We start from the raw sequence: 26534 nt of genomic DNA on the forward strand, positions 1-26534 counted from the left end.
TTGTAACAGCGCAAGAGGATATTAAATAGTTCAAATCCAGAAAGGTCCGTGTCGGGGTTGTTTTCTTTCAGCGTACTTAGTCAATATGGACAGATAATCTGAATAAATACGCTGGAATCTTTGTAAAAAAAAAGGTGACATCAGCATTGGGGACTCATTAACAAACTGTGATAGGTAGATAAGCAAATTGTTGCTTGCTGTAAGTGAAGAGGCCTTGAAACCCTTACCGATGAGAATAAAAGCACATAGGCTTTAGTGGGGATGACACCTCAACATAAAGAAAGCAAAAACCCGCACAAGGGAACCAGGCAGCACCATCGTGATAAACGGACACAAGATTGAACTTGCCCAAGAGTTCATGTGGCTTGCATTCACAGGCAGTGCTTGTGGGAGAAGTAGACAGTAAGTCAAATGACATCTGGCAGTGGGCAAATGTGCTGCAGAAATAACCCAAAAACCTTTTTAAGTGGTTTTTTTTTTACATGGGAGAGAAACTTTGAAAATTAAGATTTTTTTTTTTTGACCTTGGTGTTTTTCCGTGGCCTCGTGTGCAGTGACTGAAGAAGAAAAAGAATTGATGCATTCCAGTGAGGGCGTTGGCCAAGAACGCTGACTAGATCATGGACTGCCAGGAGAATAACCAATCTGACCTGGAAGAAAGAAAGCCAGAATGTTCCTCAGAAGGGAGGATGCCAAGACTTTATCTCACAAATGTCAGACTTGTTATTTTGAAGGATCTATCAAGAGAAGGACACCAGGCTTGGTGAAATAGAAGCTCAGTGAGAATGATCAAGACCTGTAACCAGATCGGTTGACAGAGCGGCGCGGCTGCCGCAGTGCACTGAAAGAGGCAACAATTGAGAGGGCGGTGCAGGAGCAGGCAGTGTGTTAGTCTGTGGGACGCAAGGGTCTTAGGAGTCGAAGCAAACTCAAAATTCTCCAACAGCAGCAGAAAATAAACACATTATTGATGAAGCTAAATTATTTTAAACATTTGATGAAAATATAAATAGAAGTTCCTCATTTCTTTCCCAAGCCCCTGTGTTCTTTCTTTAGAGAAATCTGCTCCAGATCTTAAAACATAGCATGTGGAAAAGGGAGAAACCGTGTGAGAAGCAAGAGAGGAGTGAGCAGGGTCACCTAGCTGAGCCACAAGATTGGGACAAACACAAAGAGAGGAGAGGGGCGTCTCACAAATCCCTATGTTCCACAAGGCCATGAGAAGAAGAGAGAGACGCAGAGGGAATTAAATCCCACTAGAGTCGATGAGCATTGATAAATGTATCTGGTCCCATGGGAAACAGTCGGACACAACACAAAGTGAATGTTTCCAGCTACACGTTACAACACATTCTCTAAATAGTAACACAAGAATCCATTCACTCCCCTCCCACCGCCACCTTTATTTGCTTATTTGTTAAAACAATAAAAGCAAAATCTATTGGCATTATGAGAGGTAGATTAGAAGGTATTTTAGGTAGCATCCTTGTGCTACCTGGAACATCACGGATTCTCAACTAATAGTAGTTTTTGGTTTTGCTTTCTTTAATGTGCCTAGCCTAGGACTAGCTCAATACCAGCAGCCAAAACCAGACCAGGGACTGACTAGAAAACAGGCCATCGATCGTTCATATGTAGGTTCAGGTTGAAGCTGAAGAAAATGAAAAAAAAATCCCATAAGAGCCAAAATACTATCTTGAGTCTATGCCACCTGAAATTCAAGAACAGAGTTGCTGCCTTGAACACTAATGACAGATCTGATGAGCTGTGGAGAACAGCAAGAACATTATTCATGAAAAAAAGATAAAAATAGTTAAAAAGACAAGAATGAAAGGAAAGATTAAAGTGCATGTCAGAAGGGACTCTGGAACGTGCTCTTAATTGTAGAGGAGCTAATGTACATGGAAGAAACGTCAAAGAAGGAGCTGAATAGAAATTTTCAACAGGCAACTCAAGAAGACAAAGTAAAATATTATAATTAAATGTGCAATGACATAGAAAACAAAAAAGGAACACATTCAGCATAGGTTAAACTGAGAGAACTCAAGAAAAAAGTCGAGTTTCAAGTTGCCGTATTGAAAGATTCTATGGGCAAAATCTGAAATTATTCCGGAAGAAGCCAAAGGAGATGGACAGACTACACAGAGTCACTGGACCAAAAAGAACAAGCGGACATTCAACCATCCCGTGAGGCAGCATATGAGCAAGAACCAGCTGTGCTGAAGGAAGACGATCAATTGTACTGGAGATACTAGCCAGCAATAAGGTCCCAGGATTGGATGGACTAGCAAGTAAAATATTCCAACCAGCTGATGAAGCATGAATGTGTCTATGCAAGGAAATTTGCAAAACAGCTACTAGGCCAGTTGACCGGAGGAGAATCATATTTGTACCCATTCCAAAGAAAAGTGAGCCAGCAGAATGCACAAATTATAGAACAGTGTCATCGATAACAGGTGTAAGTAAAAATATTTTTGAATATCATCCAACAGTGCATTGGCAGGGAGCTGCCAGAGGTCCAGACAAGATTCAGAAGAGAACATGAGTAAGGGTTAGCATTGCTGACGTCACCTGGATTGTAGGCGAAAGCAGACAACACCAGACATAGGTTTACTTGTGCTTTATTGGCTGTGCAACACATTCAACTGGGTGAATCATGACAGACTATGGATGACCTTGAGAAGAATAGGGATTCCCGACACTTCATGGTGCTTATGCAGAACTTGGCATGGATCAAGAGGGGCGGTGCAAACCGAACAAGGGCACACTACATGCTTTAAAGTCGGGAAACGTATATGCTGAGCAAATAATCAGAGAAACAGGATTATTTAAAGAAGAATGTGGCATCAGGATTGGAGGAAGGCTTAGTAGCAACCTTTGATCTGCAGATGATACAACCTTGCTTGCTGAAAATGAGGACATGCTGATGAAGATCAAGGAGTGCTACATTCAAAATGGGTTATAACTCAGTGTGAAGAAACCCAAATCTCACAACAGGAGCATCTCATCAGGATAAATGGAGAAAAGAGCAAAGTTGTCAAGGATTTGGTCTTGCTTGGATCCACAACCAATTCTCATGGAAGCAGCAGTCAAAACGTCAAATACCAATGGCACTGGGTAAATCCTTGCAGAAGATCTCTCAGCGTATAGGAAAGGGAGGACGTTACTGTGAGGGCTAAGGTGTGCTTCACCAAAGTCATGTTATTTTCAATGGCCTCGTAGGCATGTGAATGTTGGACATTGAATAAGGAAGATCGAAGAATTGATGTGCTTTGGATAGTGGTGCTGGTGAGAAATACTGCAATTACCGTGAACTGCCCAAAGAACAAACAAATCTATTTTGGAAGAAATACGGTGGAGTGCTCCTTCGAGGTAAATATGGCAAGACTTCATCTTACCTACTTTCAACATGTGGTCAGGAAAGAGCACTCCCCGGAGAAGAACATGAGGCTTGGTAAAGCCGGGGGCAGTGAAAAAGAGGAAGGCCGTCAATGTGCTGGGTTAATACAGTGGCTGCAACAGTGATGGGAAAGGACCGGGCTGTGTTTCAGTCTGTTGTGCCTAGGGGGTGCTGTGGGGCAACATCTAACAACAGTCTGGGGAGGAAGGTGAGGCGATCTCCTCCTACAGTTTTACAGCTTCAGGGACCCTACGTAGGGTTGCTCTGTATTGGAATAAATTCAGTGGCAAGAGTTTGGGTTTGGTTTGGTTTGGTTTGGTTTGGTTTGGTTTGGTTTGGTTTGGTTTGGTTTGGTTTGGTTTGGTTTGGTTTGGTTTGGTTTGGTTTGGTTTGGTTTGGTTTGGTTTGGGTTTGGGTTGGGTTGGGTTGGGTTGGGTTGGGTTGGGTTGGGTTGGGTTGGGTTGGGTTGGGTTAGTCTAGTTAGCCTGGCATATTGCAGGCACTCAGTAAATGTTAGCTGTCGTTAACATTACCAGTAATATTAGCATGCATGGAAAGTACCCGTACAAAGTAAAAAGCACAGATAGTCTTCATTTCTCACCCTTTCCAATTCCATTTCCTTTAAGCGCCACTCCCCACCCCAGCTGTGCCCCATGTGTCTTATCGTTTCCAAAACAGACTACTCTATTTTACAGGTTTAAATTGTAGAGACTAAAAATAGGAGTGCCTGGGTCTTTATATGGGGAGCACTCACACACACAAATAATAGCTCATGATTGTTTGTTATCATTCTAAATAATAAATGTTTTCCAAAGGAAGACCAACTTCCACTGGCTGGACTAGTAAAGGAGGGCTGTGTGGACAGGACCCAGAGCAAGCCTGTGTGTTTGTCTGATTTGTATAGGTTGAGAGAAGGGAGCAGGAGAATGGGTCCTACAGGATTCTTTTCTCCGGCTGGAACGTTTGGAATTGATCCCCATCATCATCAGTGGTCTCTTAAAAAATGTTTATTTAAAAGAATACTTTGCATACTATATTATTTCTGCTCCGTGCTAGACCTGCCACACGCATTAGCTCTTTCACCTTCGCACCAAATTGGGAAGCGTTTTCACCCTCGGTGTACTAAGCGACTCAGCAAGGGTGTGATCCTTCCACCACTACTCTTATTAAAAACCGCAGTCACGAATTTCCTGTTAAAATTGTCCACGGACAGACTCGTCCCTCTTTCGAGCAGTCTCCCTCCTTATTCCAAGGTGGCACGTCCGATGGCATCTGCTGTGGAAGTGTGCCAACTGCAAAGGCTCTCACAAAGGAAGAAGGAATGGGAAGGAAGTGGCATGTGCCCGCAATGCAGTGTCAGGCCAACGGTGGCGATTCCAAAGTTAAAAACAATGGTCATCAATTCTGCTCCGACTCACAGGAACCTCGTGTGCATCAGAGAAGAACTGGATTTTCCAATGCTGGCTTTTCAGGAGGCCTTTCTGCCCAAGTAACTTTGGGTGGAATTCAAACCGTTTGTACCGCCCATGGACACCAGACAATCAGACCAGAGGCCTTGGAAGAGCAGTGTGCCCCCCTGCATCCAGCCCAGTCCCTCCATCCCTCTCAGACGGAACTGGATTAGCAGGACTATGACAGTGATTCACAGGGCTTGAAAAGATGGCGTGAGATGCCAGCCGCCTTGCCCTTGGCATCCCTTGTGAAACTCTTCACCAGCCACATGTCTGGGCAGCAAACAATGAGCTAAGCCTGTGGTTTGGGCAGTGTTTCATTCACGTGATGCAAATGCCGAAGTGAAGACAGGCGGTTTCCACCATCTAGGGGCTTGAAGAACAGGTCTCTAGCGGGTCCTTGCTGTTTTCTCTGGCTAAGGCTGCCAGGCAGCATCTGTGTGCTGAGCTGCTTTGGGCTACAATGTGCTGATGCTAGCCAGCGATGGCTGGCCCTGTCTCGCATGGGGTGCATTATTGCTCCATGCATAGAAATTACTGGAAAGACCCTGTCCAGGACGGAGTAGTTAAGTTGCTTTATATAGGGTGCCTGAGTCGTCATGGGCTTGATGGCAGTGAGTTGGGGTTTTGCTTCTTTGTGTGTTTGTTTGAATTAGGTTCAATTATTTCCAAGTAATATGTATTGAGATCCTGCCATGCTAAGACGCTGTAGAGATTGAGGGCTGGACAAGTTTTCCAATAATGACAAAAAGATGTACACAGAAGGACTATGAACAAAAGCTATATTCACAAGTCAGATTCCAAGAGCCAAAACCAAACCAAACTCACTGCCAGGTAGTCGTTTCTGACTCATAGTGACCCAACAGGAGAGAGTAGACATGCTCCCTGAAGGTTTCCTGGAGCAGAAAGCCTCATCTTTCTCCCTGGGGACAACTAGTGGAGTCAAACTGCTGACCTTGTGGTTAACAGCCCAACTTGCATCCAAAGAGGTAGAGCAATTATTTCAAAGTCGCACAGCTAATCAATGGCAAAGGCATCCTTTGAACCTTAACCTACTAGTTAGGGAAGACCATATTCTTAACTTCCATCCTGTTATCCTGTTCTGCCTCTGAAAGGCAAAGCAGGTTCATTCCCATCAGCTCTTCTGGAAAGAGAATGCTCTTGGCAGTACGATACCTGCATTGAATTCGTTTCAGTAGTGGTAAGTCCTCCTTGTGATTGAGTGGATAAAAAGTGGGCATGGAGTCCGTGCCTAATAAAACCTTTCCCCTTCGCAGAGGGCCTGGAATATCGAGCCCATTTCCGTTAAGTAAATTCTTCTCGGCACAATCGCATCGCGTTGGGTTTTCAAGTCTGAAATCTTTACAGACGCAGACGACCACGCTTTTCTCGCTTGGAGCAACTAGTAGGTAGAAGCCATTGATTCCTGTTAGTGGCCAAGTGCTTAACCACTAGTCCCTGTGGGACTGCTGTGGTGGTGGTGGTGCTTGCTATTGTGGTTAGGGGCCATCGAGTTGGTTCCGATCACAGCAACCGTGGGTACAGTCGTAGGACACACGCCACGGTCCTGCACCATCCTGACAACTGTTCCTACGCCTGAGCCCGCTGTTGCAGCCACCATATCAGTCCATCTCATTGAGTCTTCCTCGTTTTTTGCTGGCCCTCCACTTTACAAAGCATGATGTCCTTCTCCAGGCAAAGTGTATCAGACAAAGTGTTGGCATCCCTGCATCTAAAGAGCATAGGTTCTCTGGCCAAACTTCTTCCAGAGGTCAGTTGGTCCTACGGTTCTTTCTGTTTTCTTCTCCAGTGCCACAGTTCAAATGCATTGATGCTTCTCCATTAGAAAGTGTAGTGTGACCCCAAAAGGAAGGAGAGAGAGAAAGAAATTATGCATTTAGGTAAATAGTGTACCAAGGGTGATGTTTCTCCTTTATAGATGACGAGATTGAGGTACAGGAAAATGAGGTCACTTGCCCAAGGTCACAGACATTTGTGAGTAGGTGAAGTGCAATCCCATCCATGGTGACTGAGCACCAGAGCACAACAGAACAACAGCAGATACTCTGGAAGAGGGAAGGAGAGGGCAGCAAAAGGGGATAAAAAGAAGTGGCAGGTTATAAAAAGTCTCATCTCCATCAAGACAGGATCAGTTGGTGATAGTGGTGTTGATGGTGGTATTGGTGTTGCTGGTAAAGGCAAATTCTCTTTATTAAATGTAGATATTTTGTTAACAAAAATAACATATTGCTCTATTCATATTTCAAGAGTGAGGCAAAAAGTATTACTCTGAAGTATCGCAATAGCATCACAATATTGATTAATTTAAAATACCAAAATATTGATACTGGCATCCTGGTTATATATGGGGCGGCCAACTACAAAGTCGGCAGGTGGAAATCGCCACCCCCTCCATGGGAAGCAGCCAGGGCTTTCCGCCCCCATGAAGAATTAGCCTCAGAGACCTCTGCAGGAGCAGTCCAACTCTGTCCTTAGAAGGTCACGAGGCGTTAGATCGGCACAGTATCCGTGCATTTGAGTTTGGAGTGGTGAGTCCAAAGATGAAGCTACTGTGCCTCAGCGTGTCCTTCATCGAAGTCTCTTCTACATCGATACACTTCTGAAGGTAGTGTTTCCATCACGCTAACCTGTCCTCCAATCATTCTGTACTCTTTGATTTCTGCTTCATCGACCTAGTTCTTTGGGCATCCTCAGGAGGCTCAGAGCATGTTCTTTTTCAAAATTCTGTGAGGTTGGAGGCCAAAATGTTGTCTCCAGGGGCAAGATCATGGCTGTAGCACAAATGGGGTAAGATGTCCCAGAGAAATTCTCGTAGGACAGCTCTTCCTGATGGTACATTGGGACACTGTCATGATGGTCCCTTGCCACAATAGGGGGAAATATTCCTCAGTGCACCTTTTCTGGTCTAATAAGTCCCCATGATCATTCTGTGTCATTTAAGCAAACTCACTGAGATGACACGATTAGGATCCCCCAAAACAGACACGACAACCTTCTGAGCTGACTTCTCTGCCTTGAGTTTAACTGGCCCTGCAGCTCCCCTCGGGTGCCACTGTTTTAATTGGGTGTTTGAGGGTAATTACCCAAATGAGACTAAGACAAGTCTATTACTGAGAAAACGTGTCTACAGTCATCCACTGGCCAAAGAGACATCTTCAAGCATGTTTTGTTTGGAATCGACCCGTGCAGATATGAACTGGGACCCTCGTCCTAGTACTTTTTGATTTACCTTTATAATGTCTCTTTGGGTAGAAAGAGAAATATGTGGTCATGTACCTGATATTGAAGTGCCCAATGCAGATTAGATCGTTACCTCTCTATTGGTTCACATACACTATTTCTGTTTCTCTTAGAAATTTTCCATGAGAGATATTGTCCTTTTACAAATATTCTTTTAACTGATGTTCAGAGTGAGGAAGTGAATTTCCCCAGATTAGATCTTTCATGCATTGAATGAAACGCCTGAGAGTCAGGCACAGCTCGTCCAGCCTCCTCTCTCCACGCTCCTCCTCCAGCGCCTGACAGAGTTCAACTAGTTTGTCCTTTTCCATGATTTTTCACTGATAGTTCAACCCACTGTTTTCTTGAAACGGGAAAATTCAACACCCATGAAAAGTAAGATGGATATTGGTAATTCCAAGCAAGGTCTAGTGAGAATGGGCGAGAAAGTGGCAGTAGGTATGAGGATAGAAAGTAGGGTGATGTGATGAAAATAATTGGGGGGCAACTTCATATTTAGTGGTCAGGAAAGGCTGCTTTGAAGTTTAAATGACAGGGTGATGGTTATGTGAGAGTGTAGAACGAGGTACTCCAGACATAGGAAGAACTTCTGCAAAGACCCTGTGGAAAGAATGAACTTTGTGTTAAAAGGCAAGAAAAAACGCCCAAGTTGGGGGGGCAGGGTGGGGAGGTCAGAGCACCAGGTGCAATGAAAGAGGTAACCAGCCAAATAGCGAAGACACTCTGTGGCCTAGATAAGGACCTTGGGCTTTATCCTAATACCATTGGGAACTCATCGGAATATTTTTAAACAGTAGAATAGTATGCTCTGATTGATATTGTTTTTAAAGTTTGGTTTGGTTGCTATGTGGGCAGTGTATTATAGGAGACTGAGATCGAAAGGGAACCCAGCTATGAATAAAAGTCAGTAATTGAGAGAACTGAATGAGACAGTATATCTGGAGATAGATAGATAGATATAATATTTATATATTATAAAGAACTAGCAAAGCCTTAATCCGATGATATTTATAGTTTAAATGTCCCTCAACACACTAGGCCAAATAACGAGAACCTATCAGTGAGCAGTCCTAAAGAGCCGTTGAAGGACTTCTCTGCATTTTTGGCTCCTTGTCAATCAAGTAAGCACCTCCCCGGATGCTCATGAACATGTGCCTAGTTAGTGTGCCTAGCTCAATGCCTGGCACTTAGTTAGTAAGTGCTCCACCATAATTTAGTCTCCTTCCCTACCTGACTATAGAAAAAAAAGTCAGTTTGAAAGCTTATGTGATAGGTTGAAGTAAAATAATAATAATAATAATAATAATAATATAGTGGAAACAAGAAACCTTATAAGGAAGCTTCAAAACGTTCCTAGAAAAAATTCCATTAACTTTTCATTCCATTTTTCTAGGAACTTTCTGTAGCCCCTCACGTACATAATACAAGGATCCCTGGTGGCACAATGGGTTAAGTGTTAAGTTGCTTACAGAATGATTGGTTCTTCAAACTCTCCATCTGTGAAAAGGGTTGAGGCTGCCTGGTTCTGGAAAGATGTACATCCTTGGAAACCCTCTGGTGCGTTCTACTTTGGGCTGCAGGGCCACTCTGAGTCAGAATTCACTTGCTCTCTGCAGGAGGATAGGTGATACCTAGTAGACTATAGGTGCTATACAAAGAGAATTCTACCAACTCCTTAGGGTAGCAGACTATATTATCAAATCTCACCGATGCAGAATATGTTCAGGATCCAAACTGAGCGCCCCTACGAATGCCGTGCAGTCCCAGTCGACTTGACTGACCCTCTCTGGCCACTTAGGCACATCTACTACCTTGGCCTTGACTGTTTTCTAAGATATTAGCTCCCATTTATTTTCTGAAATACTTGAGTACTTTAATGTAATCCTCCCTTGATGGACAGATTGATTTCTGTCATCTTTGTTGACATTTCCTGGGATGGGATGTAGACAGTTACATAAATGAGATTTATACATCTGTTTCTCTTTCACAAAAGAACCCATTAGATCAGTGTGAGGCTGTTCCGAGCCATGAGAATTATGGTCACCAAATGCAAAAGGCAGTCACCAGAATCACACAGTCCAGGGTGTGTCTGACCATTTTAGTAGCCATTGAGATGTCCTCTTCCAAGTAGCAATTTTCTTTGACTCTTTTATTCAACAATTTCCACTATAATTCAGCAGTTAAATTGATCGATTGTCTTATTGTGTACCATGTGAGATATTAAAACCCAGATTTTAACTGGGATCCAATAAAGAAAAAACGGGTCATACGAAGAACATCATATTTGAAATCCCCTTTGTAGAAAGGAAGAAAAAGCAATTCAACTACTGGATGTATTGTGCCTCCAAATACTACTCAAAACAATAGGCTTTTAAAAGTAAACCGTTATTTAATCCATACCTACAATCTAAAATATTACATCTGACTTTTAGTGCTTCATGAACTGGACCCCCACAACACTGATGAGTTGTTGAATTATAATATAAATATACTCTGAGACTGCATAAAAGCACTAGCGCCTAAGAAGGATTTATACCAAACTTTACTAATTTTTTTCCTAACCTTAGATTTGTCCCTTGACCCTCTGGATCTCAAACTCTATTGCGTATCAAAATCACCTGGAGAGCTTAGTAAAATTATGAATCTATAGGGCTCATTCTACTTCAATCCTCCTCAGATGATGAGCTGATTTTATACCCAGAAAAGTTTGAGAACTTACCTAAGCCTTCAGAATTGTAGTACTTTGGAAAAGAACTACCCCCATTGATTTGACTTGTTGGGAAACCAAATGTTATAGGCAAAAAAACTTAGAAATCTCAGTATCTAAAAGCCCTAGGAACCATTACTGCGTATCGGATGTATTGGGAGGATTTGGGATCGTACCCACCAACCCCAGAAACCCTAGTAGGCTGAATGTAAGGATCCGGGGATACCACATGCCTCGGCGAATGGAACAGGAATTGTCTGTGCCTTCCTGCTCATGGAAAGAGAGAATCAAGAATCCTCCTTCAATAAATCCCAACGGAGTTTTCTCATGACCCACCTGGGACGTCTCAGTCCCCAGGTTTCCCAGAAGTGCCCCAACCAATAAACCTGCCAATTAAGTAGCTGAATATCATTATCATGAATGTAATTACAGACAGTAATTATGAGCTTATAAAGGCCTCCCATGAATGGAGTCCATTTCCCAAACCATCTCAAGAGGCTTTTCTTAGGGAAGTAGAAGCAATACTATCCGACCCCAAACGTAACCGCTCTTGCTTAGAAGAAACCCACCTCTGGCTGGCCCAGGGGATATGCTAAGCAGGCTTTAAGAGACTGAGCTTTGGGGGAATTTTCCCTTGGTGACAGAATCCCTCTCAGCGTCTCTTAGCCAAGCCTTGTTCACTGTCCCCTCCACTGGGGAACAGTCACCACCCAGACTGATTTTAGTTCCTCATTTGTTGGGCCAGGAGGGGAGTTAATATCAAGTTTGAGAATTGCTACGGAAACACGAAATGTTGGATTCTTTACAAAACCGTGTAGGTGCTTTAACATTCATTCGAATGGGATTTTACAGGATACAATTGGCCGAGATTGGGGGAGTCCCCTGAAAATGAATTTTTGAATTACAATCTAAATATCCTCTGGGGCCATATAAAAGCATTAGAGCCTAAGAAGTATTTCTGTTTTTTCCCCCTAACCTTCAATTTGTTCCTTAGGCCTATGGGTTAATACAGAAATAATAATAATACAAGCATGGGTGCGTTTTTCAGGTCTTTATAAATACGATGAAACTCTTTGGGTTTGAAATTAGCCTTTGTGGAGGTGTATAAAAAAATTAGCCCTTGTGGTCACTTGAGCTCGATTGTGTTGACCTTTTACCAGTGAAAACCTCTGACCTTCCTGGGTAAAAGATCCTTGACATGAGAGATCCATAGATGTGTGTTACTTGAAATATAGTATGCTCTCCCAAGATTGCAGCCTTCTGTTTTCTTTTCATGGAAAGTGAGAACAACCAAAATTAACCAAACCTGTTCTTACAGAGGAGATTCTGACCCATAGCAACCCTATAGAACAGATTAGAACTGCCTCCATAGGGCAGCGGTTCTCCACCTTCCTCATGCCGTGACCTTTCATACAGTTCCTCATGTGGTGGTGACCCCCCAACCATATAATTATTATCATTGCTACTTCATCACTGTCATTTTGATACTGTAATGAGTGGGGTGACCCCTGCAAAAGAGTCTTTTGACCCCCCAAGGGGTCTTGACCCACAGGTTGAGAACCTTTACCAAGCAGACCACCGCAACTTCCCCCCAGAGAGCAGTGGATGGTTTGGAATTACCAACCCTTTGGTTAGTGGCCAAGTGCTTAACCACTGTCCCACCAGGCTCTGTATGAGAATAAGGGCTTATCATTGTGCCAGCACGTGGCCTGGCAGAAAGATGGAGGATTGAAGAGAAGAGCGGACATTGAATACAAACTCTGAAGAGAACAACCCACATTTACATAACAGACCAGATAACCATGCCCAGCACAGCATATTCCACAGAGCCAACTTCTGAGGACATAGCCATTACGTGTTGAGCTGTGAGCCGAAAGGCTGGCCGTTCAAAACCACCAGCCACTCTCAGGGAGAAAGATGGGGCTTTCAACTTCCGTAAACCGTTAAGTCAAGGAAAGTCACAAGAGCGGTTCTACCCTGTCCTACAAGGTCACTCGGAGTCAGCATCCAGTCCATGGTAGGGAGTTTGGTCTTTGGTCCCTAAGTATCATCGGTGATTACATCCCGAGGGGACTTATTACCTTAAGCTATTTCAAAGCGCAGCATTTCCATTCTCGATGACAAAGAAGCCATGTGTTCATTACTCCTTTGCTGCTGCTCTTGTGGTGGCACTGCTGTCCCCATCCTCTCCTGGAGGGAAGCCAGAGGGCGTGGGCAGTGGAATTTTCACAAAGCAGCCTGAAGTCCCAGGCGGAGCAAAAATGACAGAGAGAGACCATCTTCCCAACACCCGTTAGAGATGTCTGACAGCTAGAGAGAGAGTGCTTACACAAACCTAAGGCATTTTTATCCCCTGTGTCAAATAATTCTAAAATAATTTTGAAAGTTGGAAAGGAACTTTAAGTCCCCCTGCATTGAGCCCAGATGGGATAAGCTTCACTCTCTAAGCACCAGAGATAGGAAAGGTCATTCTCCTGTGGTGATTTCCACATCAAAGAAAAGCCCATGTGAGCTTTGGCTGCTCATGTATTGTATAAGATCACTAAAAATCAGGACTGTACTCCTAATACGTTGTTTTCTAATTTTAAGAAACAGGAGCCTAGGAATGTCTAGGAATGTCATAGGGCTTCAAAAATTCATAGAAAAAATCAATTATCTTTTCATTCTATTTTACTACAAATATTTTGAAGCCCCCTCATTTATATGACCAGACGGCTTATGGTTTTCTTTGATATGTACATGATGCATTCAAATACATACATGTATTTATGTGTACATACACACATATGTATCATCTATTAAGGAGTTCTGGTGGTACGATAGTTAAATTCTGGACTACTAACCAAAGGTCAGTGGTTCAAACCCACCAGGAGCGCTTTGGGAGGAAAGACCTGGCAATTTATTCGCATCAAGAGCCCCACCTAGAAATCCCTATGGTGCAGTCGTGCTCTGTCCTGCAGGATTGCTGTGGGCCAGAATTGACATGATGGCATGTAACTCTGTGTGTGAGCAAGACAGCGAGCTGATTCACTTTTACATTACTTTATATCTATGTAAAGACATTCAAAGAGATGAAATTTGCCACCAGGAAAGACTCGTGGGAAGTTTTAACTGTAGGATTCCTTCTCCCCCCAGCCCTTGCCATTTTCTGAAGTTCTTGCCCTCAAGTATCGATGCGTTAAATAGAAAGATATATGCACACATAATCAATTGCCTGATACCCCAACCAAAGAGACTTGGGGCTTCGCAGTCTGTCATTCGGGCTCTTAATTTCCTCCCACAAATAAAACACTAGCTGCATTTCTTCATCTGATCTCGTTGACGATTGAGGACGACATTGAGGAAACCGTTTTCTCTTCCTCAGATCCATTCTTTTTCCCGTGGCCATCAGGAGTAGAGTGTGGTGGCGAGAATAGAGTCCCTGGGGTCACGTGAACATGTTCCACTAAGTTGCAGGGTGTCCCTCGGGTCAGCCGGTGATAAAACCCAAGTCAGACAAGGCTGGGCCCTGGAGGTGCTGTGTCCTTAGCATCTAAAAACTGTTCTTGACCAGCGTTGACCCTCAAGACCTCAAACGGTCATCTAAGCAGCCCCATAAATTGATGTGAACTTGATCCTGGGCCACTGCGGTGGAAGTGAGACTGGCATATGCACAGGCTTGCCATGGCAGAATTTGCATCTTCCTAGGCACTAAAAATAAAGGGGGGGGTGTTGATTACCCTGGCAGGCAATCCGACTGTCGTGGCTAAACGCCCGAGGCTGGCAAAGTCTGCATCTTATCACTGCCCGTCAAGTGGAGGTGCATGTGAATACTGTCCGCCCAAAAGAACTGAGAAACAACTTGCCTTCCAAATCTCGGCATCGCAACCAAATCTTGACAATGCCCACAGTTCGTCCTCTCGTGTTTTTCAACCCTCCAGAAAATGGCCTTCCAGCCTGGGACAAACCGCAGCCTTGTCCAGACCGAGACTACGACTGGAAGCTAGGAGTTATGTCGGAAGGCTGCCTACACAGGAAGAACCACGCAGAGAGACGTAGCGCCCTGAAAGATGAACAGTCGTCTCCACGGCTCATCCAGGCCACGTGGACTAGCTCCATATTCCATCTGGACGACCAGAGCGTCTCGAGTGGCCAAGCCTTCCACTCCGAAGAGAAGAAATGCAAAGGTAACCAGATTCTTATTAGCCCCTACCAGGTGTTTCCACAAGGATAAACCAAAAACCAAGAAAACCATTGTGACCGTGTGCTCCATGTCCGTTTATTCCAGTGTATCGTGTCCATGTGTTTACTCCATGGCTTCTCTGTTCCTACATCTTCTTTGCAGCCTCAAGGAGTACGTGGGTTTAAAGAAAAGTGGTTTCTCTCTGTTTCGCATTGCGTTGGAGAATGGGAGAAGAAGATGTTTTGATTTCTCTAATTAGTCGAAGGGTTGCTAGTTTGGATTTTAGGTCTATTTTGGAATCTGAGTAGAAGCAGACATGGCCATCATTATGTAACTACTGGCTTAGAAGTATGGGTGGGTGTGCACATGTGTGTGCGCACGTGTGTGCATGTGTGTACAAGTCTCAAGTGCACAGTTCCTTCCCCAACTGGGCCAGCAGATGAGATCCCAATGCTTACCTCTAACCTAAATAGACAATTCATACTCAAAAGTTGTTTTCTTGGACTCGTTAAATCCTGTGTCATCATCCTGAAAGGAGAGATTATGGGGTTATGAGGTTGTCACCTCATTAAGAAAAAAAAATTAAATTGGCCTAAGTTCCTGATTGCATTAGATTTAACTGGTCATCACCTCAGGTCGCCTCCACCCGACAGCTGTCTCTCTGCTGATCGCTTTATTGTCTTAGGGCGCCCCAGAATCTTTGCTTCTTAAATCAATTTGTGTTTTCAGATGTCTGTGTTCTTGTAACTTCCCAATCTCCATGCTCATTCTATTCCGAGTTCACGTTTAGAAAAACAAAACAGGGCTTTTTGGTTCCTCTTTAAGAATTTTGACTCATCATTTTTAAAAAAAACAAAAACCTCAGGAGGTAGCTTGAAATTGCGTATTTGAAAAATCTGGCATTCATAAAGCAAGAAAAATCAATGAACGTTTACAAAGACTCCTGTATATGAAGGGCTTCTACAAACTCTTCTAGCTCATCCATAAATACACGATTATATTTCTCCCTCTTTTGAGCGAGGTGACCCTTTCAATCTTATGGAAGCATTTCTAAAGCACTTTGAAACTGCTAAGTGACCTGGGATGTTGAATGTACTGATGTTTTGGTTGAAAACAGCATTATCCAAAAATAATAGCAAAATAGTACTTTGAGTCCAGTCAAAACTAGGCATTCCCTTTGGAAAGATTTAGAATTGCACTGTCTCTCATATTTAGAAGTTAAGAGATATTAGACATTTGTAGGAATATTTAGAAAAGGAGCAAAATGTTTGTGGGGAGTCAGGCTGTAGGAAGTGTGTGTGTGTGTGTGTGTGTGTGTGTGTGTGAAATATACACCTATAATTTAACCTTCATATCTGTGAGCAGATTATATGTCTCTTCAAATTTTATTAGTTAGTACCAAAATCAACTTCTCAGTTCCCTATGAAAATGTCAACAAGAAACCCTAATGTTCTCATAGCCAAAGAACCTTATACACCAAGTGTGATTCATTCACAATAGCTACCTGAATTCAATCAGTCATGGAATCCAGCTATGTCTGTATCCTTCATTGGCAAGACGTCTCAGGCTACCTACAGTTCCCATCATTGCACACTTTGCAGGTTGTTGGAGCACCTTAAAGCGGGTTGAAGCAGTCGCTACCTAGAGCCAAAACCTTACGCACAGTGAAGTGACTAAAATTACAAATTTCAGGGTCCAGTGCATTTTTTATAATCCTAACCCCCCACCCCCACTTTCTGTCCCTGAGCAAACTGCATTGTTGATACATTTATAGCATTGTTGATACATTTCACTGAGATCATGTGTGTCGTGCAGTAGCCCACAGATGAGTACTTTCTAAATGGCAGCTGTCATTTTTTCCTCTAATAATTAACTGTGCGGTACTAAGTCCTTGAATTCCTTGGATTGTGCTGTACATCTAGTAAGGAAAGATGCCAGAAGAGGATGACAGCTGAGTATGGGGTCAGTCGTGACAACTCCCTGAGGTTAGAGTTAGAAATTCATGCTTCATTCAGCCCTCTCTTTGGCAGAAAGAGAATTATTTAATGAAAACACTGAATTAAATTATTCAACACTCAAAATTCTAATATGAAAAAGAAAACTAAAACCATTGCCATTCTGTGATTCCAACATATGGGGACCTCGTATGTTAGAGAGTGGAGCCTTCTTGCCATTTTCAATGGCTGTGGTCACCTGGAAATGGGCCAGAAGGCCCTTCTTCCAAGATTTCTCTGGGTGGTTTAGAACCACCGCCCTTGGGTTGGGAGCCAAGACCATCTCTATTGACAAACTCTCTTGCGGTTCCCAAAGGAAACACCGGGTTTTACCTTGAGAAGGGTAGGAGACAGTTGCCTGGGTCCATCACACACATATACCAATACCACCAAGAAATCATGTGATCATAAAGTTCCAGAACTCCTTAAGCTTAACTTCATTCAAAATTCACTATTCACCCACAATCGGGCGCCTCTCTTTAGTCGGGCACCAATCAGGCCATGGAAGCCATATTATTCATTGCTTTTTCTTCTTGGAGTTGACTTCTGGTCCTTCCTCTCTGCTTGTTGTGTCTGCTGCCTCTACAGAATCACTGTGCGAGGAGAGCTCTATTTGAATGTGCATCTCTGCTGGGCAGTTACTTCCTGACTGGTTCTGTCTATAGAGCCAAGCATGATTGATAACTCAACCATGGGCTACAATCCCATGCATTCATTTCATCAGTGTTTACTGAAAGTCCACTGTGTATGGCAGCCCCGGGGTGGCACAAATTGGTGCCTAGCTTGGTGGTTAAAGTACTCTGAAAGACAGCTCCGAAGAAAGGCCTGGAAATCTACTTCCCAAAGCTGTCAGACACTAAGAAAACCTGTGGCACATTGTTCTGCTCTGAAACACAAGGGGTTACTATAAGTCGGATGACAATTGGTTGGGTTTGCCTATACACAGCACTTCGTCCTTGACACCCAAGCAAGAATTAAACTCAGCAAGACCAGCATGATGATAGCCAACTAACCCCATTCCAAGGTCGGACAATGGAATCGTTGAAAACCCAAAAAGAAAGCCCACAACAGGTGAATTCTGCTTTGCAAGTTCCCAAAGAGCAAGTTGGTTGATTTGAGGTGCAAGCTCAGCCCATCTCCCTGGTCGGAAATGCAGCCAGTCTAGTATGGTCTGCAACCAGCAGCCTTTGCAACCGCACAGACGATGCACGTACAGAAACCAAGAGGAAACTGCGGGAGCACAGAAGAGGCCCTGGTAGCGCGGCAGTTAAGTACTCCGCTGCTAACAGAGACGTCACTGCCTGAGCCCCCCAGCTGCTCCTCAGCCTGCTTCTGTGAAGATTCCCACTGCCCTGGAGTCTCTGCCCGACTCACAGCGACGCTACAGGTCAGGGTGGAACTGCCCCTGTGAGTTTCTGAAACTCGAACTGTCAGCCTTGCAGATCGCAGTGCAGCACTTAACCACTGCACCACCAGGGCTGGGCAACCCTATGGGCCCGTGTTGTGATTGTGGTTGTGTTAGGTGCCATCGAGTCATTTCCAGCTCATAGCGACCGTGCGTACTAAGGAGTGAAACACTGCCCAGTGCTAGGCCATCCTCAACAGTGTTCTATGTCAGTGCAGCCCCGGCGTCCATCTATCTTGTTGACGGTCTTCCTCTTGTTCCCTGCCCTGCTGTTTCCTATACCAAGCACTGCGTTCTGCTACAGGGAACAGTCTCTCCTGACAGCACGTTCAAAGCACCTGAGACAACGTCTCACCGTCCTTGCCTCTAAGGACCAGCCTGTCTATACTTCTAAGAGAGATTTGTTTGGTTTTTGACCGTCCAGGGTACTTCCAATATTCTCCATCGGCTCGAATGTATGGATTCTTCTTCAGCCTTCCTTTCTCAGTGTTCAGCTTTGACGTGCGTCTGAGGCGATTGAAAATACCATGGCTTGGGTCAGTCACACCTTGGTCCTCAAGTAACATCCTTGCTTTGAAACACTTTAGAGAGGTCTTTTGAAGCAGATTTCCCCACTTGATTTCTGTCCTATAGGTTTGCTATGAGTTGAAATCCACTCAGAGGCAATGGATCTGGTGTGGGTTTCTACTTTGACATTGCCACTGGCAGCAAAAGCCTGGTCTGTGGGTTCATCTCCATGACTGAGCAGGTTACTGAGCCGTTGGGTCTTATCCATGTTCCTGGCAACCACACATATGTGAGCAGAGCCACAGTAGCCTTTGGCCGGGGGTGGGTGGGTGTGGGGGGAGAAGAGTCCTTTGAAATAAAACCTGTTAATTCATAATAGATTAATTTAAAAATTCCCATCACCTCAGTTAGAGAATCATAATATATATAATATATCTTAAATGTTTGATTTTTTCTGTAAGCTTATTTTATTTTCCACCTGATTCCAATTTTGCTTCTTATTTTTATCTCAATATGACTTTTATTCAGTCCATTGAGTTAATTCTGCATATTTAATCTGCCTATCGCAAACTCCCAAAAGGTAGTCATTCTAGAAAGATGAATCCAGTTGCTAGTAACTTCTGAGCCCTTACACTCTCTGGCAGGGACCACAATTCCATATTCTTCTGGCTCCACAGGCTCTTCCATGGGATGCAAGGAATTCCTTGTCTTTCCAAGACCACCCCACCTCCATCCCCCATCCTCACACTGCACCTGCCTGGCATTTGTGCCACAATTTTGCCTCTTTTCTCAGCCTCGAGGATCATGCTCCCCCCCACCTCATGGCCTCCCTTTGCAGACCCTGAGATGAGGCTGCAGCACTGCTGAAAGTGTGGCCCCCCCAGCCCGCACCACTGGCCGCACCAGGAGCGAGCAAGACACAAGCTGTCCAGTTCCACTCCAAATCTATGCAGGTGGAAGCTCTGAAGATGGGCCCAGGGATCTAAATTTGAACCACCCTTGCTCGTGACATTGGAAACCTGGCCTTAGGAAAGGGGCTGAGAAAAGGCCTAAGTGGTTAGTGTAGGAAAGGGTCTGACACCTAGTGGGTGCTCCAGGAATGTGACCCCCCCCCATTCCAGTGCTACCTGAGAGCTCGGTGGCTGTGCGCTGCTAGCCGTACAGTCAGCAGTTCAGAACCACCAGTTGGTCTATGGGAGAAAGATGAGGCTTTCTCCTCCCATGAAGATTTGCCATCTGAAAAACTCGCAGGGGCTGTTCTGCTCGGTCCTGTGGCATCACTATACGTTGTCATTGACGCTACGATGGCAGAGAGATTGCGCCTGAGGCCATATCATTCTTCGCTGGTCTCTTCTCCAACCAACACAACCAAACTCACTGTCCGCTGAGTTAATTCTGACTCAGACCAACTCCAGATGATGGAGTTGAATTGCTCGATCGGGTTTCCAAGGCTGTCAACCCTTTATGGTAGCAGACGGTTCCATCTTCTCCCAAGGAGAGGCTAATGGGTTGAAACGACCAGCCGTTCAGTTACCTTAACCAACCACAAAGGCTCCATCCTTAGGCCTGTCTTATCTTTTTTTTTAAATCTCTCTGTTGTGAATGGAGTGGAGGTTTAGAGCAAATCAGTCGTCCATTCAACAATTCATGCACATGTTATTTCATGTCATAGATTGGAATCTCCACAATGTAATATCCTTCATCCTCGTTCCTCCCTATCTTTCCTGTTTCCATTCCTGTTAGGAAAGATTTCTTTCCTAATACTTCCTGCCTTTTGCACGTGGTCCTTAGAGAAATGCTGCCTTTGTGATTTCAATTCATTGCTTGTGTGAAGGCGTGTGGACCTTTCTAGTGTTCGTTTCGTTTGTAGACCTAGTCTTTGGCTGAAAAATCGAGCCACAGTGGTGAGCTGTGTCGCAGTCCTGAAGCAGGACTAACAGGATAGTCTTGGGATCCCACCAGTAGCGATCCGACCCATAAGCCTGAGCCTTTCCGTGATTTGGGGTTTGGGTTCACGGTTTTTCTCATACTGTATTAGGGATCTCTTCATGCGATCCCGTTCATGGGGGTCACCATCTAGCCTTCTGATCTCAGAACGGTGGGAGCTGAAGGCTACCTAATAGCACAGAGACTAGTTAAATTAATTATATACAAATACGACGGCATAATCTATCTTGGAAGAAGTACCGCAAGGAAGCTCCCTAGAAGCCAGGATGGTGAGACTGTCTGACATACTTTGGACATGTTGTCAGGTGAGGCCAGTTCCTAGGAAAGGACATCATGTGTACGGATTGTAGTAAGCATTGTAGGAGCTCTCACGACATCGTGCTTGGTAAAGTAGAAGGCCCTTAACCCAATAAATGAACACCGTGACTGCAACCGTGGGCTCAAGTGTGAGGCTGGCCCAGGACCAGGGGCGTTTCATTCTGTTGCCTGTGGGGGTGCTGTGAGTCAGATCTCCCTCAACAGCACCTCACAACAACCGCCATTGCACAGAATACCACAATGCGGCATGTTAGAAACCCAAATAAAATACTATTCAAGGGGGCCCTTAAAACCTTAAAAGATAATAAGATTTCCATATGGAATTTGGAATTAAAGGGAAATAGGATTTTTCCATCGATTTTGGAAGCCCCCTGGTGTACATCGGAATATAAGGTAACTCAACCCTGAATGTAAAATTAAGATGGTTTCTTTATTCTGAACCAGAACGTGGCCTCAGCCATTGAGAGTGTGCCCCATAGAGATGGAGGGTCTGGTTAACCACGCTGTCTGATGGCCCAGCCCTCTGGGCTCGGAGTATTTCAAAGGTCCACACTGCTAACTGGGGCCTGCCACTCACCTGCACTCTTCTTACCTTTTTTAAACAGTTTCATTGGAACTTAATCCACATATCACATAAATCAATAGTTCAGTCATATCAAGAATTTGTACAATCATGACCACAATCAATTTCAGAACATTTTCTTTTCCCCACCCCATAATTAAATTGCCTTTGAAATGAGTTGTGTAATCACCTTCCATTCTAGTGCTCACTCCCCTCCCACCATCACTGTTTCCTCCCCAAATCCCCTCATCCTCCCCATCTTGCTCACACGCACACACACACATCCCCTACAAACCCTTGCATCAGTGATTATCTCTATGCATCCACTCCTTCCATGATTCACAAACTGGTAAACCAAACAAACAATAAATAACAAAAATGAAATGTCATGGTAAGGATAAAACAATAGTAATGTAAAGATAAAAATACCAAAAAATGAGTACGAAAAAAGGACTACCATCAATATTTTTAAAGGTCAGAAAACTGAAACAAAGTGGTAAGGATAAAATAATACAAAGATAAAAATACAGATGATGAGTAAGAAAGAAAAGACAACCATCTGTATTTCGAAGGCCAGGGAAGAACGTTCTGTCATGGAACAAGCATGAAATACTTGCACCTAGAACAATTTCAGGTTGGGTCAAGAGGGAGGTCGACTGACCAAGTATCAAGTTCGATCCAATATAATCACGATCACAATGATCTCTATCTGATAGTCAAGCTGTTTGAGACCCTTGCCTGTGGCTAGAGGGGGTCTGCCAGTGACTTAATCAGACTAGGTACTCTGCAGATGGGTTTGGGGCCCCCACTGTCCACCACAACCTTCCACAAATTGGATGTTCACAATTTTAGCTCTAATACTTTTCCCTTTGTCATATTTGAATTTTATTATTGTCATCTTTGGATCACCCAAGCTGGTATACTTCTTCCATATGGGCTTAGTTGACTCCTCCCTTAGATGACGGCTTATTTAAATACAAGCCTTTAAGACCCCTGACCCTCTATTTAGTACCTCAACACCCCCTTTGTGATGACAGGACAGGTTTTGAGCTGTTGGGTGGGGATTTGAACTTGGAAGAACTGATCCAGGAAATTCCCCCTTGGCACAAAACCCCATGTGCAATCGAGTGAGAGATCGAACTATGTGGAACATCAGCTCAGGGGTTGCAGCTCAAGGTGGAACTGTATTTGCATGGGCTCCTCATACCTACAGGGTCTAGAGTGATGTGTGATTGGAAAACTTGATGGTACAAGTGCAATCGCCTTATACCCTGGAGGAATTGGTTGACAAGGTTTTGCTTTACTGTTCCTGTAGAGTTTTGTTTTCCTGCCTTTAGTTTGCTTATTTTTGTTTGTTTGTTTGTCTTTTGTTGTCTACTGGTTGGTTTGTTGCTGGTGTTGGGGTAGCTGGTTTTAGTGGGGTTTTGAATTTGTCCTAATACAGCCGCCACAGTAAACCTGAGTCATGCATATCCCAAGGACAAGCAGATTCACTCTGGGCCCCCACTGAACTCTAGCCCCAATCCAAGATTATTTAGTTCTGATAGCAGGGCGCTGCTCCATACTCACCTACATGAGATGGTCACTGGAGATAAAGGTGTCACAGTAAAGCGTGGTGAAGGAAGCAATGAGCCCCTGCATTCTTACGAGGCTCATCCTCTTGAGCAGCTCTGGTTCCAGGCAGCTGTCTGGACCCCCAGAGCTGTCTCTAGCCCGCCCTTGATGTAGACCAGGGACTTTCCCAAAATACTGACTTAGGGGGTGAAGCAAGGCAAGGCCTGATCCCAGCTCCCTGTTTACATCAGTAACTGGATAGCTATGATCTGGGGAACTCACTGAAATGTCTCTCGGTCAGTTCATTGTTTAATAACAAGAAACTTTAATCTCAGATACTCAGGAAGATCAGATAAAACAGTCCAAATATTTTTGTTATGTCTCTGATTATAAAAGCCCTATGTGGTCATAATTTTTTTAATTGTTTCCCCAAAATATTTAGATGATATTTAAATCTTTTATCAGAATATTTCTTAAAATGGAATTTTTCTAAAAACAAACTAGACATGTCATTTTAACCAGCTTTTATGCTTAATAACACATCATGAATATTTTTCCATGCCATAAATATTCCTCTAAAACTGACTTTATTGGCTGTAGATCTTTCTTGCTGATAAATGTACCATGATTTATTAAACCAGTCCCCATGATTTAGACAAGTTGAAGTAATTTTTTACATGATACCTCATGTCAGTAAAGAGGTAGATGATTAACTCGGACTTTTCATAAGGAAGAAAAAAAATGAATCAAATCAATGATGACCCTTTGAAATGATGTACAATTCCCATTTACCAAAATAGCAAAGTGTGCTAAACATAAGAAGCCTAAAGCCAAGTCACTGTGTACATTATAATCCTTCAAATCAGACATTCGCATTTTCAGTAGATGATTGCTGTCTCCGTCCTTAAGTAAAACGCAAGGACATCTTCAGGTGAACGAACACTGTAGGTGGTAGAGGATTCAAAAGCTTGAGCTCTTGGACCAGCCCTTCCATCCAGCCTGCTCCGTACCCCAGGAATAGATCTGGGCAGACAGAAGGAAAACGCAAGAAGGCAAAAAATAAACATCATCAGCTAACGTGGAGGAGAGGAAAAGGATGCAAACTGTGCCATGTGACCAAAGAAGGCTGCTGTGACCAGGTGCCATCACATGTGTGCAGAGTAGAGCCGTGTGCCAGCGAGCCAGCAGCCATCCAGACCACACCGGCGTCTGTTTTCCTGTCTCCGAAGAGGAAGAAAGCGATGAGGAAAAGGAGAACTATACAGAAGGGGTAACTAATTGCTTCCATGACTGACTTCTCCTTCGCCATCATACCAGAACTGCACGATGCCAGGCTCTTACGACTGGACATTGTGATGAAGCAGGTGATAGAGGGATCCGAAACAAAAGGGGGACTGCAGTCTAGACCTCAGATTATCTGGAGGCCAGGAGGGTCGATGAACTCCTGGAACCACGACCCAGAGACTATCTTTAAGCCTTACACCAAAAAATATCTCCTCCGGTCTTCTTAAAACCAAGTAATAGTTTAGCTTAACTGGTAAAGCCAACAGTGTGTCTTGAGCATCAGACTATTTTAAGAACTGTCGATATGGGATCAAAGAGTCAAAAGTAACTTCAAAGATTGTAGGAACCTTAGGGGGGGCAGTGGATTGATGCTTTGGAGGGAGGGAGGAGCGGCTCAGAAAAGGAGGAGAATGGTAATCAATGTCACTAGATAGTGACTGTGGAATTGGTGAATTGGTGTCCGTGTATATTCTCAACAACAACAGAACAAATAGAATCTTTTTAAATAAACTTTAAGATTTTTTTAAAATTATGCTCAGATAAGACAGGAGAACATAATACATCAAATTAGTAGTTCATGATGGTTAAGGTTCCCCAAACCGGAGTTACATTCCTTATAAATGTTTACTGTCGTCTCTAAGTGAAACTGGAAAATCAGTTGCCTTCCACTGTCCCGTTCAGTGTCTAGTTTTTCTCTCCAGGAGCTCTTCCTCTGGGAACGGAGGACTCTTCCGGCTCTTTCGGGCTCAAGCATAGAAACCATTGTGAGAATCGCTATGAAGATAAAGGAAGGATTGGGGGGGGGGGGAGCGGTTATTTGGCTGTACTATAAACTAGGAGCCTTGGTGGCAAAACCACCAGCGGCTCTGCAGGAGAAAAATGAGGCTTTCTACTCCGGTTATAGTTACAGTCTTGGAAACCCACAAGAGGCAGTTCTACCTACTCCTTTAGAGTCTATGAGTTAGGATTAATGCAATATCGGTGACTTTGGTGTTTTGTTTTGTTTCTTTTTATAACCTACCTGGACACCAGGCTGACTTCTCTTTCCAATTACTCTATTCACTGGTTGTCTTAGACTAGACTCTAAAGAGAAGTAAAACCAATTTACGTACGTATATAGAGACATATTTATGTCACACCATTGTAGACGCTGGCAAATTCCAGAGGTGTGGGTCAGATGTCAGGCTGGAGGCCTCTCTTAGTTCACATAGCTGCAGGGGCTGAAAAAGCAAGATCAGAGGGTCAGACGGCAACCTGCTAGTTGCAGAGGCAAATGAATCCCAGGCTGGCAGCTAAGATTACCGACTTCTGGCTCAGAAGCTGCAGAGGCAAATAACTCTCAGGATTGGTAGGCAAATGCAGCGGATCACTGGCTCAAGACCAAAGAACCAGAAGTCAGATGGTATTGAACCAGATGCAGAATTAAAAGTTAACAAATAGCAGTTAAGGTTTATCATAAAGTCTGTATCAATTAGAAGCAAGCCACAACCCCAAGGAAGCTCTCTTTAAATTGATTATTTGCTAAGAGTAGTTCTCATCATGGAAGTGATTACATTGCATCAGATCTCACCATGGGAAAGACTACATCAGATATTCCAACTCACTGATCATTATGGTTGACACATGACCTTTAATCATCACAATGGCAAATTCTAATGATGAGTTTTAGATACAAATGTCCAACTCAATGTTTAAAAACTGAAACCAAGTAGTAAGCAAATTTGCAATAAAACAATAAAAAACTTTTTTTTATTCCGCAAGAAGTGTGTCATATTTAGGAGAGTGGTTTTATTCTTTGTTCTGGTGAGAGTCAGAAGTCGATCATGGTCATTCCATGGGGTTCACCTCAAACAGAATTCTCTTGAGTGAAGCATTAGAGCCAGTATTGGCTTATTCAAGGAGCCTACTTTATTAAACTTTATTGTCTCTTAAAATCTGGAATGGCACTGCAAACACGACTGGTTACCTCAGATATTTATATT

At 43.8% G+C, this 26534-nt stretch overlaps 1 protein-coding gene across 11 annotated transcripts in view; it reads left to right on the forward strand.

The window, feature by feature from the left end:
• The window catches only part of THRB (thyroid hormone receptor beta), a 455296-nt gene that overhangs the window by 347610 nt on the left and 81152 nt on the right, over nt 1–26534 (forward strand). For 10 of the 11 annotated variants that reach the window (XM_075547153.1, XM_075547147.1, XM_075547155.1 and 7 more), the window contains one exon: nt 14740–14985. The exons of the other annotated variant lie outside the window; for it this stretch is intronic. In XM_075547153.1, the coding sequence (XP_075403268.1) occupies nt 14740–14985 (246 nt within the window). The remainder of the gene's footprint in view (nt 1–14739; nt 14986–26534) is intronic. 11 annotated transcript variants of the gene reach the window in all.

Source organism: Tenrec ecaudatus, chromosome 4 (assembly GCF_050624435.1).
Source record: "Tenrec ecaudatus isolate mTenEca1 chromosome 4, mTenEca1.hap1, whole genome shotgun sequence".
Taxonomy (NCBI): Eukaryota; Metazoa; Chordata; class Mammalia; order Afrosoricida; family Tenrecidae; genus Tenrec; species Tenrec ecaudatus.